This window comes from Poromitra crassiceps (genome assembly GCF_964638095.1).
Source record: "Poromitra crassiceps genome assembly, chromosome: 21".
NCBI lineage: Eukaryota > Metazoa > Chordata > Actinopteri > Beryciformes > Melamphaidae > Poromitra > Poromitra crassiceps.
The window spans coordinates 24,434,729-24,450,491 of NC_139638.1; the positions used below are offsets into that span (position 1 = coordinate 24,434,729).

At 43.8% G+C, this 15,763-nt stretch overlaps 1 protein-coding gene across 1 annotated transcript in view; it reads left to right on the forward strand.

Annotated features, from left to right (window-relative positions):
• The window catches only part of astn2 (astrotactin 2), a gene marked incomplete at both ends in the record, with an annotated part of 632,381 nt that extends 621,995 nt beyond the window's left edge, over positions 1-10,386 (forward strand). The window contains 3 exons of the mRNA XM_083657387.1: positions 1,660-1,760; positions 2,372-2,555; positions 10,149-10,386. Of these exons, the coding sequence (XP_083513513.1) occupies positions 1,660-1,760; positions 2,372-2,555; positions 10,149-10,386 (523 nt within the window). The remainder of the gene's footprint in view (positions 1-1,659; positions 1,761-2,371; positions 2,556-10,148) is intronic.
• Positions 10,387-15,763: the final 5,377 nt, after the last annotated feature.

A 15,763-nucleotide genomic window follows, 5' to 3' on the forward strand; every position in this document is an offset into this window, starting at 1 on the left:
TGCCAGTTATACGGCCACATCGTTTAAACAATGTGACTGTTATACGCCGGCATTGTTTTGCTGGGCAGAGGAGTCAGCGAGGCCCCTGCATCTTGAGTGAGGTTCTTGGGGAATACCACAGCCAGCCTGCTGAATAACAAGAGCAGACAAACTATGTGAGCAATGTCCAAACAGGCCATATTACAAACACAACAATCACTCCACTTCATTGGAACAAGCTCCCAAAAGGCAGAGCGAAAAAAAGAAGATGCGAAAAGAAGCAGCGTTTTGTGAAAGAGCACTATTCTTTTGATTTTTTTTTCTCCCCGCCCCCCCCATTATTTTGCATTGGAATGCCATGAAAAATATCCACATTCCCTCTCAATTATTCATTTTGCGTCATTGCTTTTTTGTAGTTCACCTCGTGGTTATTTGATGTTTTCCATTGGTATGAATGTGTGAAAATGCTGCTGCGCTCGTAGGAGCTTGATGTGCGAAGCTCTGCTATCTTTGGCCATCCTCCCTCTTTTTTAGGTTCATGACTTCTTCTTCTTCTTCTTCTTCTTCTTCTTCTTCTTCTTCTTCTTCTTCTTCTTCTTCTTCTTCTTCTTCTTCTTCTTCTTCTTCTTCTTCTGCGCAGCAGCAGCAGCAGCACCTTTGAAATGTGGCAGTAAGAGGGCCAAGTTAGATGAGTAACATCTAGATACGAGGGATCAGCCGAGCAGCATTTTGGTAAACAAACCGCGTTTCCGGGTGGCAACTGCAATGGAACCCTATGGAGCGAGCCTTATTGAGTGCTCTCTCTAGCCCCAGCAGTGCGGTGTACATTCTTAAAACTGCGACAGTTCTCACAACTTTAACACGACGCGCATATATTATACATGAAACTATTGAGCTACTTCTGCTCTCACTCAGAATGTCAAAATATAAGTGATGTGATGTATCGTTTTTGAGACGTTAACGTTTGTTTGGCACAACTCATACTATTTAACTGCTGTGGTTCCGGGTGTTTTGCGGTGATTTGTTGTTGTTGTGACGTCACGCTGACCCCTCGTATAGAGACTCAGTGCAGTGAGGAGTGAGTGAGGGGTGAGGAGGGGTGAGGAGGGGTGAGTGAGGAGGGGTGAGTGAGGGGTGAGTGAGGAGGGGTGAGTGAGGAGAGAGTGAGGGGTGAGGAGGGGTGAGTGAGGGGTGAGGAGGGGTGAGTGAGGGGTGAGGAGGGGTGAGGAGGGGTGAGTGAGGAGGGGTGAGTGAGGAGAGAGTGAGGGGTGAGTGAGGGGTGAGGAGGGGTGAGTGAGGGGTGAGGAGGGGTGAGTGAGGAGGGGTGAGTGAGGAGGGGTGAGTGAGGAGAGAGTGAGGGGTGAGGAGGGGTGAGTGAGGGGTGAGGAGGGGTGAGTGAGGAGGGGTGAGTGAGGAGAGAGTGAGGAGAGAGTGAGGGCTACAGTACAGCCACATTATGCACGTCTGGTCTTTTTGGCTCCTGCACTCAGCAGCTCGACCGGAGTCGTTGGAGGTTAAGTGTCTTAACTCGGTAATGGCTTTTAAGAAATGGCTTCTGAGCAGCACTTCTTGTTGACTTCTCTGATGCCCAGACTTTGTTCCCTGCTCTAGAGAGACAGCAATTACACTTACGTGATATTACTGACGTCACTGTTCTGTTGCTTCTCCTTCTGACCTCAGGTTTACTCTCTACGCAGTGGACAGCCGAGGCGGTCACTCAGAGTCCAGCTTTGTCTCAGTGAGGACGTCCTGCCCCATGGTGGACGATAGCCGAGCAGAAGGTAGCTTCTTCTGCCATCTCACTTTTTTACATCTACTGTTCTTTCTTGTACTTTTTCTGTGTTCAATTCATCTTTCACATCTATCGATCGATCGATATATCTATCTATCTATCTGTCTGTCTGTCTGTCTATCTGTCTGTCTATCTATCTATCTGTCTATATATCTATCTATCTATCTATCTATCTATCTATCTATCTGTCTGTCTGTCTGTCTGTCTGTCTGTCTGTCTGTCTGTCTGTCTGTCTGTCTGTCTATCTATCTATCTTATCTATCTATCTATCTGTCTGTCTGTCTGTCTGTCTGTCTGTCTGTCTCTCTGTCTATCTGTCTGTCTGTCTGTCTGTCTATCTATCACGCATCCCTACTTGTACCTACAAACGTTCATCTAGGAGGTTGTGGTAAAAAGACAAACTAACGGTCTGTCCTGCATTTGTCACACACACAACTATCTGCTCACAGACTCTCCCCCTTTGTTCATTCCTTCTCTCTCTCTCTCTCTCTCTCTCTCTCTCTCTCTGTCTCTCTCTCTGTCTCTCTCTCTCTCTCTCTCTCTCTCTCTCTCTGTCTCTCTGTCCCTCTCTCTCTCTTTCTTGCCTCTCGCCCCTTGCAGAAATAGCAGACAAGGTGTACAACTTGTACAATGGCTACACCAGTGGAAAGGAACAGCAGACGGCCTACAACACACTGATGGAGATCCCCCCTCCGCTGCTGTACCGAGTCCAGCACCACTACAACTCCCACTACGAGAAGTTCGGAGACTTTGTCTGGCGTAGTGAGGATGAGCTGGGCCCAAGGTGAGAAGAGTTTGGTCAGGTCACCTCACTTCGGCTCTCTCGGTATTGTCGCCCCATCTTCTTACCGTACTGGTCACGCACCTGATCATCACCAGACACAATGTTTCTGTGTCAGGGCACTCAGGGTAGCTGCAGCGCTAGATGCAGATTCCCTGCCTACCACCAACAGGGTCGCAGGTTCGAATCCCCGTGTTGCTTGAGCCACATTAAGGGTATGTGTCCCAGTTGCTGCGCTAGTGCCCCCTCTGGTTGGTCGGAGCAGCTGGGACAGCAGGGGAATTGGCCGAGTAGATACAATTGGGGAGAAAAATCTGAAAGAAAAATATATTTTGGATTTTCCTTGGCTGACACACACACACACACACACACGCGCGCACATGCACACACACACACACACACCGAGCATATTGCCATAAAGCATATTGTGGTGAAGTTTGTTCCATTCATGCACCGTCTCGTAAGGATAATAACAGAAAAGCCACACGGAGTGGCCAAATCTGGCCATATATTTTCATGCTTGTGTACTCAAGTCCATCTCATGTTTTTATTTCCTCTGGTTTCCCTTCTTACTCATGTTTAGTTTTGACTCAAATGGTGATTGGATAAGAGTTAGTAAAGTAAGGAAGCTGATTGGATGCTGCTAAGTTGATAGATTACAACCAAATACTTTTTCCCGTGCGAAACCAGTGTGTTTGGGCCTTTTTACTGAGGCAGCTGTTTGTGTTTGGGATCAGACTATTCATTCATAAAAAAAACCACCTCTCCAGTTCCCTGTGAAGGCCGCACGCCCCCCACTAAAGCTAGAATAGATTTGAGGACATCAGGGACAGTTTTTTTCAGTGACAGTGATTTGGACATGAGGAGTTCTGATTGGGTTGTTGTTGTTTGTGTCAAAATACCCCTAAAAGGCAAGAAGCAGGTATTATGTATTTATTAGCAGAATTGACATGAACTCTCTCAGAGTTCACTCACTCACTCATACCATTTTCGATAACATGGAGGAAAAGTTACACATTAAGTATTTTTAATATTATTATTAAAACAAGAAAACCTATATAACCTACCTACCTATATAATTTCTAAAAGTAGATATTAATGATCAAACATTTCCATTCATGTAGCCTACAGTATTTATGTTTTTGTTTAAACTACAAACATAAATAAACGTCAACTTGAAACTATGTTTCAACTACCACACACAGCATAATATTTTAGCCTGTTTATTAAAAAAAAAAAAAAAAGAATAAACATATCGATACTTGGTGCCAGTGTATCGATAACGTATCGCAAGTGGAAATATCGCGATACGGTGAGTATCGATATTTTGTCCCACCCCTAATTCATACAGACAACCGTTTGCGACAGCGTGTTCCTGAGTGTGATATAATGTGACGTTATCGGTTTAGGCGTCTTGTATCGTTATGTGTTCGATGTATGAACGTGCAGCGTAGTGATCATCACTGCCGTGCCATGGACTCATGCAGCTGATATAGCTCTGGGGTTCAAAACTAACTAGTGATGATATTGCTGTATAGTTGTGTATGTTATAAATAGGAAATGCAGATTTATTACATAAGGATATATATATATAGTGCTTTAAAAAATGTATCAAATGTATGGTTTGGGATGGTTTCATACCATTGTGTCACCGTGCTTGGATACAGTAATACAGTAATATTCAAAGCTTTTGAATACGGAATACGACATATGTCATAACTTTATCACACAGAACGATGGACTGAGCACGCCTCCAGTGACGCAGTCAACAGGTTCACATTGACACAGAAACGCATGGACAGACGCACTCGCACACACATGCACACACACACACACACACACACACACACACTCGCACACACATGCACACACACACACACACACACACACACGCACTCGCACACACATGCACACACACGCGGTTATTTATGTTCTCTTTTTAACCGCAGGTCCCCCACTCAATCTGATGTGGCCTCTAATAACCTTAATAGTCTCTCTCCCTCCCTCTCTCGCTCTCTCTCTCTCTCTCTCTCTCTCTCTCTCTCACACACACACACACACACACGCACGCACACACACACTGGGAGGTAGACACAAGCAATATCCTCATGTAATATTAATATGTCTTGCACAACAGTTAAAAGAGGTTAACAGATACTTCTCATTGTTGCAGCCAGTTGTCTCTGGATATTCATGTGCAAGAGTTGTTTTCTTTTCGTTCGTTTACCTTTTTCTTTTTCGATCGCGCATTTTTCCGTTTGTCTCCCATTTTCTCCAAAATTCTACTCGGCCAATCCCCCCCGCTGTCCCGGGCCGTTGCTCCACCCCCTCTCTGCCGATCTGGGGAGAGTTGTAGACCAGCACATGCTTCCTCCGATACATGTGCAGCCCTCAGCTGCTTCTTTTCACCTGACAGCGAGGAGTTCCAACGGCAGGATGTAGCGCATTGGAAGATCACGTTATTTCCCCCAGTCCATCCACCCCAAAAAGTTGTTTTCTTTTTTAGATAAATTATTTTTTTTCACAATTCTGTCAGTCTATATGAATCTGCTCGTCATTTTGTTTGATGCCTTTTTTTTTATGTTATCAGTAACAATCATCCTGGGGGTTTTCTGCATAACAAAACCCAAATGACACCAGATTCAGGGCGTTCATTCTGCTTATAGAGTCTAAGCAGCAGCAGCACAATTGCGCAATTGCCCCCGTGCCCCCCCGCCTTCCTCCCACTTCCTATAAGTGCCTCTAGTGGAGAGAGCAAGCTGGTAAGGTCAGCCCCAAAACTCCGGGGTTACAGACGCTCCTCGCATTACCATGGAGACGCCAGAACAGAGCGCGACCGCCCGAGCCAAAAGCACTAAATCTGAAAGTCAACTAACACTAACTCAACTTCCAACCCCATTTCCTCCTCGTTCTCATAAAGGGTTCCTGCATCTCCACAACACAGCACCACCACCCCCCGCCTCAACCACCACCCTCTGAATGGGACAACCCCCCCCCCCCGTCACTCATTCTCCGTCGAAGACACACATGACACCAACATGACACGGAGAGACAGAGAAGCTCAGTGACTTCCACGAGTTTGAGAGATGAAGAGTTAAAATGATTAAAAAAATAAATAAATCTCACAATAGAAAGAACGAGAAATATTCCATGTATGCAAGTCTGACAAGGCCGTCGGTCCAACACTTCGATAGTTTTGCGATTGTGGCAACACTGGATCTTAAGTTACGGCCCAATGTTTTGGTTTGTCCACCCCCGCTGCCTGGAGGCACTTCTCGCAAGCCATAAATAATATCATAAATAAATAAATAATATCATAAATGGGGAATAAGTTTGGTTCTTTAGGAAGATCGTGCTCGTCTCTGATTGGTTGAAGGGGGGTGGGAGGCGTGTGGGGTGACCATGGGGACCTGAGATGGGGGGATGGGGGGGGGGATGAGCGAGCAGGGTTATTTACTGCCTGAAGTTGGCTCGACTTTAGCCTCGTTGGGGTAATTTACGAGCCGGCTGTATTGGTGGTGGTGCCTTTTAAAAGGTAACGGAATGGCCAAGTGAAACGTAAGCACTGTCAGCAAGAATCCCCCAGAGCCTCCAAAATATATCCACCAGCGACTGTTTACGCTTGAATACTACTGTAGCTCCCTTCGTTACTGGATTGTAGTAATCGATTACTTCGATCGCTTTGATCACACATGAAACCGAAAAATCTTTGAGTTACTGGATGGTGTTTCAACAATTTAGCGTCAAACCTGAAAGGGTACATGGAAATGAGTTTGACACGAGTCAAACGTTTCCCTTAAAATGTCTTCTTTGATTTGGTCAAGTTGCTTCTTCATTCAGCGTCATCACATGAATGGCATTTCTCATGGAGTTAATGTGTGCCCGGAGACCATCTGCTCGCAAGGTTCCATTGATTATCTTTGGTATTCTGTTGTTTCAGATGTAAGAATTTGAGGCAGGCGAGAAAATGTTTTCCCCCTTTTTTCAGCAAATAAGTGAAAAACGTTGTCTGTACTCCTTGCCCAACTGAAGACAGATGTTGATGCTCTGCAGACAGACACTGCTTTTGAAAAACAAACAGAATTTTTGATCTCCTCCGAGTGTCGTTTCCTCATGTCGGTGTCTGTCCATAGCATATGGCTCCTTTTACGTCAGACACAAGCGCTCGCTACTCTTGGTGCAGCATTTAATAGATACAAGACCCTGGACACAATCACTTTCAGAACGTTATCTCACTGCAGATACAAGACCCTGGACACAATCACTTTCAGAACGTTATCTCACTGCAGATACAAGACCCTGGACACAAACACTTTCAGAACGTTATCTCACTGCAGATACAAGACCCTGGATACAAACACTTTCAGAACGTTATCTCACTGCAGATACAAGACCCTGGGCACAAACACTTTCAGAAAGTTATCTCACTGCAGATACAAGACCCTGGGTACAAACACTTTCAGAACGTTATCTCTGCAGATACAAGACCCTGGGCACAATCACTTTCAGAACGTTATCTCTGCAGATACAAGACCCTGGACACAAACACTTTCAGAACGTTATCTCAGATACAAGACCCTGGACACAAACACTTTCAGAACGTTATCTCAGATACAAGACCCTGGGCACAAACACTTTCAGAACGTTATCTCACTGCAGATACAAGACCCTGGGCACAAACACTTTCAGAACATTATCTCACTGCAGATACAAGACCCTGGGCACAAACACTTTCAGAACGTTATCTCACTGCAGATACAAGACCCTGGACACAATCACTTTCAGAACGTTATCTCACTGCAGATACAAGACCCTGGGCACAATCACTTTCAGAATGTTGTCTCACTGCAGATACAAGACCCTGGACACAATTTATTTATATAGCACCTTTCATACACAAAGGCAATTCAAGGTGCTTTACAAAAAAAAAATTGAAAAAACAAGCAGCAAAGCAATGAACGTTATCTCACTGCAGATACAAGACCCTGGCCACAATCACTTTCAGAACGTTATCTCACTGCAGATCCAAGACCCTGGGCACAATCACTTTCAGAACGTTATCTCACTGCAGATCCAAGACCCTGGACACAATCACTTTCAGAACGTTATCTCACTGCAGATACAAGACCCTGGACACAATCACTTTCAGAACGTTATCTCACTGCAGATCCAAGACCCTGGGTACAAACACTTTGAGAATGTTATCTCACTGCAGATACAAGACCCTGGGCACAAACACTTTCAGAACGTTATCTCACTGCAGATCCAAGACCCTGGGTACAAACACTTTGAGAACGTTATCTCACTGCAGATACAAGACCCTGGACACAATCACTTTCAGAACGTTATCTCACTGCAGATCCAAGACCCTGGGCACAAACACTTTCAGAACGTTATCTCACTGCAGATCCAAGACCCTGGGCACAAACACTTTGAGAACGTTATCTCACTGCAGATACAAGACCCTGGGCACAAACACTTTCAGAACGTTATCTCACTGCAGATCCAAGACCCTGGACACAATCACTTTCAGAACGTTATCTCACTGCAGATCCAAGACCCTGGGCACAAACACTTTGAGAACGTTATCTCACTGCAGATACAAGACCCTGGGCACAATCACTTTCAGAACGTTATCTCACTGCAGATCCAAGACCCTGGGCACAAACACTTTCAGAACGTTATCTCACTGCAGATACAAGACCCTGGGCACAATCACTTTCAGAACGTTATCTCACTGCAGATACAAGACCCTGGACACAATCACTTTCAGAACGTTATCTCACTGCAGATCCAAGACCCTGGGCACAAACACTTTCAGAACGTTATCTCACTGCAGATCCAAGACCCTGGACACAATCACTTTCAGAACGTTATCTCACTGCAGATCCAAGACCCTGGGAACAAACACTTTCAGAACGTTATCTCACTACAGACACAAGACCCTGGACACAAACACTTTCAGAACGTTATCTCACTACAGACACAAGACCCTGGGAACAAACACTTTCAGAACGTTATCTCACTACAGACACAAGACCCTGGGAACAAACACTTTCAGAACGTTATCTCACTACAGATACAAGACCCTGGACACAATTTATTTATATAGCACCTTTCATACACAAAGGCAATTCAAGGTGCTTTACAATTTTTTTTTTTTTAAAACAAGCAGCAAAGCAATGAACGTTATCTCACTGCAGATACAAGACCCTGGGCACAAACACTTTCAGAACGTTATCTCACTACAGATACAAGACCCTGGACACAATTTATTTATATAGCACCTTTCATACACAAAGGCAATTCAAGGTGCTTTACAATTTTTTTTTTTTTAAAACAAGCAGCAAAGCAATGAACGTTATCTCACTGCAGATACAAGACCCTGGGCACAAACACTTTCAGAACGTTATCTCACTGCAGACACAAGACCCTGGGCACAAACACTTTCAGAACGTTATCTCACTGCAGATCCAAGACCCTGGGCACAAACACTTTCAGAACGTTATCTCACTGCAGATCCAAGACCCTGGACACAATCACTTTCAGAACGTTATCTCACTGCAGATCCAAGACCCTGGGAACAAACACTTTCAGAACGTTATCTCACTACAGACACAAGACCCTGGACACAAACACTTTCAGAACGTTATCTCACTACAGACACAAGACCCTGGGAACAAACACTTTCAGAACGTTATCTCACTACAGACACAAGACCCTGGGAACAAACACTTTCAGAACGTTATCTCACTACAGATACAAGACCCTGGACACAATTTATTTATATAGCACCTTTCATACACAAAGGCAATTCAAGGTGCTTTACAATTTTTTTTTTTTAAAAACAAGCAGCAAAGCAATGAACGTTATCTCACTGCAGATACAAGACCCTGGGCACAAACACTTTCAGAACGTTATCTCACTGCAGACACAAGACCCTGGGCACAAACACTTTCAGAACGTTATCTCACTGCAGACACAAGACCCTGGGTACAAACACTTTCAGAACGTTATCTTGCTGTCTAGGGACTTCCAGCAGCGGCCCTCTCCGCCATGAACATATTTAGAAAAATAGACATTGACGAAGTAGTTTAAGGGGTGGAGCTTATACCTGCTTTCGATGCCGGTACAAACACTCATCTCTCGCCAGCTCGCTGTCGGTGGATCCCCCGGCACCTCGTTCCGCCGCTGCACTAGCGCCTCCTCTGGTCGGTCGAGGCGCCTGTTCAGGGGAAGGGAAACTGGGAGGAATCGCATGATCCTCCAACGCAATGCGTCCTGCCGGTGAAACTCCTCGCTGTCAGTTGAAAAGAAGCAGTCAGCAACTGCACATGTACCGGAGGAAGCATGCGCTAGTCTACAACTCTCCGCAGATCGGCAGAGGGCGTGGAGCTATGACCGGGACAGCAGGGGGGAATTGGCTAAGTTACAAATTGGGGAAGAAACGGGGGTGAAATCTGGAAAGAAAATTGGTGGGAAAAAAAGTGGAAACGATGGTGAAAATAATGGTGATGAGATGGATAAAAGCACATTCTTTGGTGATGATGTTGAGCACCTGATTGACGGCTGTTCTGTCTCCTCCTCCCTCGACAGAAAGGCCCACCTGATCCTGCGGCGGGTGGAGAGGATCAGCCGCTACTGCCGGGCCCTGCTGCGCAGCGCCTACATCCAGAGCCGCACCGACACCATGGCCTACATGTACTGCCGGAGCGAGGAGGTCCGGCCCGCCAGCACCATGTGGCACAGCTCCTTACACGAGACCCGCACCGCCTGCATGGAGAAGCTCATCTCCGTGCAGCGCAACACATACGGCAACACCAAACTGCGATGAGACCGGCGTTTCCACGACAAGGCTGTTCCGTTTTGCCCCCCCCCCCCCGCCTGCGAGTTGACACGGTTTAAACTGGTGTAACCTCCTCCTCGCGCCGCGCTCTGCAGCAGGTGTCTCTCAAGTGACTGGTGCATTTTGAAAACCAGGAGAGCCTAAAAAAAAAAAACTCAAAAGTCACTGGACTTGAAAAGCTACCGAAAAGAGAAAAAAAAAACATATTTTTGTGTGGCCTACTTTTATTAAATTTGGGACAGAGAAGATTCTAAAAAAAATTAAACACGGAGAGAGTAGATTTCTCAACTGCAACATGCCAGTGATTGCACACATCAATGAGGAACTGCCGCGTGAACATGTAAATTATCAGCCAAGAGAAAAGGTGATTGGCTTAAAAACACTGAATGTAATATTGTAGTTCCTTTGCGGTGCTTTGACGCTTACGAGGAACACAGAAAAAAGAGAGAGAAATCCACAGTATTATTTGCCTTTACTACCTTCATCTGGATGGAAACGAGGCAGTTAAAGCCATTGGAAAAGCACTTTTTTATTTGTTTTCAAGTTCACATAATTTTTTAAAAATAGCATTTTGCATACATAAAAAATGAGTAGATTAATCATATGGTTAGTCTTGTACTGAATTTTATTAATTAAATTCAAATCAGATTTGGCAAATATCACCAGCCTTAAAATGATGCAAACACTGAGTGGATGGCATTCAACCATCCCATTCATCCATAAGCATTCATTCACAAACTAGAAACAGAGTTGAATTTTGCTATCACAAAATATTATGCATTAAAGACAAAACAACAACTAATTTATTTATTATTTTACTTATATTTTTGCTGTTGGAGTAAATGCTTAAAATTACTTAATGGGTTTTAGTATGCGACTAGACTGATCCACAGTATTAACAAAAAAAGCCAAAAACAACAATATCGCAGGTTTTTAAATGATACACGCAAACTCATTTAACATGCTTGTAATCTGATAGTGAGGCCACAGCTACAGTTTGTCACTTGAATGTGACTTTTACTGTACCATCATTGCAGGAGCTGACAGGTCTTGCAGCATAAAATCAGGTTTTAGTCACAGTGATGTTGTCAGGCTGCTCCTGGCCTGATTTAGGGATGATCAGGTTACATTGTGATCGGAATATTTCATAATCTAGCACATAATTCAGTCATAATGTACAGGTAAAGAGGGTGGGATTAGATATGAGATGAAGGAATGGAAGGAGATGGGGGTTGTAGGAAGTCAGGTAGACTTAAATAAGTGTGGTCGCAGACCGAATTTCAACCCACGTAGACCGACCTCCATATTCCATATTCTCATATCTGATCAGCCCAGTGACGTCAGTCAAGTATGACGTCAGTTATGATGTATGACGTCAGTTATGATGTCAGTCGTTGCCAGTTTCATCCTAGTATATATAGCGAAGATTTTAGCTCACCTTCCTCTCTGGCCGAATCATAGCAGCATCTCGGCTGTTTGTCTCCACTGAGCTCTCGTTCCGCCCCACCCAACTCCCCAGTCCGCCACCAACGAGTCTTGACTCCTGAAGAAGTCATACGCCAAAGTAGTTGCCATGCCAAGCCATTTGTTGAATAAAGCCGCTTGTTAAATCTTACCAACTGGTCTCTCGTGGTTGAAATACAGTTAAAGGATTACAGTGGCAAACACTTCAAATCAAATATTAATTATGAACACAACCTATATAGTAACATCAGAGATCCATAATCAGGGCTAAAATCTAATTGAATACATTGAATTGAAACAATACATTGAATTGAAACATGTAACTAGGGCTGGGTATCGTTAGGATTTTACCGATTCCTGTATCATTTTCGATTATTTTCGGTCTGATTCTTTATAGATTCCCTTATCAGTTCCTACTGTATAATTTCCAGAGGTAAAAAGACTACTGGCACCTTTAGTGGAGTTACATTTTTATTCACGACAGACACTGCTGTGTACAGTTACCTTTGTCTTAGAAATGACTATTGAATTACATTTGGCATAATGCCTTACTTTAGAGCAGTGGTTCTCAAAGTGGGGTCCGGCGACCCCCATGGGTCCTTGAGGGGTTCCAGGGGGTCCCCAGCAAAAAAAGGTGAATAATTTATTTTCACTATAATACCATCCCTAAGTAACACAATGACATAATGGCTGTTTTGGTCATGGGCTTCATACACTTTTTGTAATAAAATATCTAAAAGCAAAAATCTTATCAAGTGGTCTAATTTGGGCCAGTTTAGGGGTCCTTGGCACCACATGAAAAAGTTTGAGAACCACTGCTTTAGAGAACAAAATACTATATATATAAAAAAAAAAAAAACTACTACTGAGTGTAGTTACCTGTAGCACTTAAAGGCAGCATCTGCTTGGAGTGATGGGTAGGGTGGTACCATGCAGAAAAAGTGAGAGAGATAATGAGGTAGATATTGGACAGCAGAACTTCAGAGCACTTTGATGATGATGCTGCACGAGCTGTTTGGAGTAGTTTTATGACCTGTTTATTTGCTGTCTTTGACGCTCTAAAGACTCTTTGGTGGTTCTGAAGAAGGCTTCCACGGTGCTCCATGATCTATCTGACCCACCTGCATCAATTAACATGATTGGTTGTAGTTGACGGCCCACCGAACGGGTCAAAACGTTACAGCAACGCTGTTTAAAATGCTTAATAATCAATAAGATGTCTCGTTAGTGTGGTCGCTTAGCGATTTCGGTCAGCCGGTTCTCCTCTCGATACCCAGCCCGATTAGCTAAGGACTTTTCTTCCCACAGAGCAGAATCTAAAGAGGACAAGAAACATTTGATCATGTGACTAGAGAGAGAGCGCGAGAACCATAGACTAGCACCATGCTCCCTCCGTCAGACGCGCAGTTGCCAGCCGCTTCTTTTCACCTGACAGCGGGGTAGCTTCACCGGCAGGACGTAGCACGTGGGAGGATCACGCTATTCCCACCAGTTCCCTTCCGTCCCGAATGACCAGAGGAGGCGCTAGTGCAGCGACCAGGACACTTACCCTCAATCCAGCTTCCCAACCACAGACACAGCCAATCGTGCCTGTATGGACGCCCGACCAAGCCGGAAGGTAACACGGGGGCGCGAACCTGTGATCCTCGTGTTGGTAGGCAGGGAATCTACCGCTACACTGTTGATGTCACTAGGTTGACTGTACAGTACAGTACAGTGGAGTACGGGCTAGTTAAGTGTTGGTGTTAAGTATTTTGAATTCTAACAAGCTCACAGTATATGCTGTTGATTTTCTGATTTGGATTGTGGTTGTTTTGATTAATCAATCAAAACTTACTACTGTACTTCCTGTACAACGTAATGACATCTAGCAGCGGCCTCGTTGGCGAAAAGGTGAAATGCTGTTCCTCTTTCTATCAAATCTACGGAAATGTCAGACTTGAAAGCCGTGTCCTGTCTTGTGTCTGAGGTGAAATGTCAGACTTGAAAGCCGTGTCCTGTCTTGTGTCTGAGGTGAAATGCAAATGAACTCGAGTCATAATGATCAAATGTTTCCTGTGCTTTTTAATGTTTGCTCATACTGTATATCAGATGCTCTCACCCACTGTTTATGAATACCGGTACGTAGAAAGTCAGATAGAGACTATGGCGACCTCGCGAATGAAGATAAGATATATACCTTACGTGTTTTATATGAAAGTATTATTAAGAAACCTTTTCAGACGGCTCAAAGTTTTTTGTTGAATACCAACTATGAACATTGAACTATGGAGAAGTCTATGATTGTAGGGATCATCTCAGATCCTTTTCATCCTCTTGTTTTTCTGTCCATTGACACACCTTCAAAGCCATGATATTGTTTTCATCAAAATATAAAATGCCTTCCCCCCCCCCCAGTATTTTCATTTAATGTTATATGAATTGTAATAGTAAATTATTATATTGTAAATTTTAAATTGTAAATAACATCTGTATTATGTGGCTTTGATTGTCTTTTTCTGAAGAATGTCGAATATTAAAAATGTATATATAACAAGTTTTTCATTTTTACAATTCATTTAAAGGAACACGCCAACATTTTTGGAAATTTGCCTATTTGCCATATTCCAGAAGATGGTAATATAGATGTCTTTCTTTTCTCTGTGCATGCAGTATAAAGTGTGTGCAGTTTAAGGTGCGATGTGCCTCTTCTGCTAGTTTGCTTAGCACAATAAATGGCAGTCAAATTACCATTTGACATCATACCCCCGTTCAGTCACCAAAAACACACATTCCAACAGCGCCAAAACGCTCTTACAGGTATGTATGTACATGTTGTGACTCGTGTACTAACCACGCTATGAAATAATAATACAAAATTACCAGAAACGGTAATTTTCTAAGCAAATACATAGCCAGAACTACTTTCCAAACATGGCCGCCTGGCGCAGTGATTGGCTGCACACACGGCGCCTCAAAAGCACCATGGTAACTAACGACGTTGACCCTCCGTCAGAGATGGGCAGTATTTTAAAAATGTATTTAAAATATGTATTTCAAATACATTTGTGTATTTTGTAATTTGTATTTGGCTGGACCGAGAAAAATAAGATGTAATTTGTATCAAGATACTTTCAGACCTTGTATTTTGTGTATTTTAAATACATAAAATACTTTTTTCTTTAATTTTGTCATTTTATTCTCAAATTGACACATTCTAACCATTGACACAGGTTTAAATTGTGGAGAAAAAAAAGTGACATGTCACTTCTACTCTACCTCTGATTGGCTTACCCTCAGAACAAACTCAACCACAAATCAGAGGCAGAGTAGGGTGGGTCTTGAGTCAGACTTCACATCACTTCTTCATCTAAACTAGTATGAAGCCTTGTATTGGTGGAAATTCCCCCAGAGATAAATTACTAATATAAATTGATGATTAGATATTACATGCACTGGCCTATCTGCAAATGAAACGATTTACTGCATATTCAAACCAGTGTATCATATTAGAAAGACAACTAATTATCTTCTTAATTAAAATTGGCAAAGTGGGTGGCAGTGTGTGTGGCGGCAGTGTGGGTCATGATTGTGATGTCATCAGTGATGTCATCAGTGATGTCACTCGAGCAACTGATTGCTCAACTGTGATGTCACTCAGGCAGTTGTGATGTCATCAGTGATGTCACTCGAGCAACTCTGATGTAGTATGAGCCGATGGCGCACATTTGCACGATGGCACCAAGGTGGGTGGGCGGTGTCTGTCTGTCAGTCATGGTTTTGGGAGCCCGTGGAGCCGGCGATTTCCATAACTGCAGCCATGGCACATCATCTCCAGGGATAATGTTATGATCATATGTAGTGCCGGTAGAACGGGGGGGCACGGCGTTCCCATACTTCTCCAAGCGGTGTTTTGTGTGTG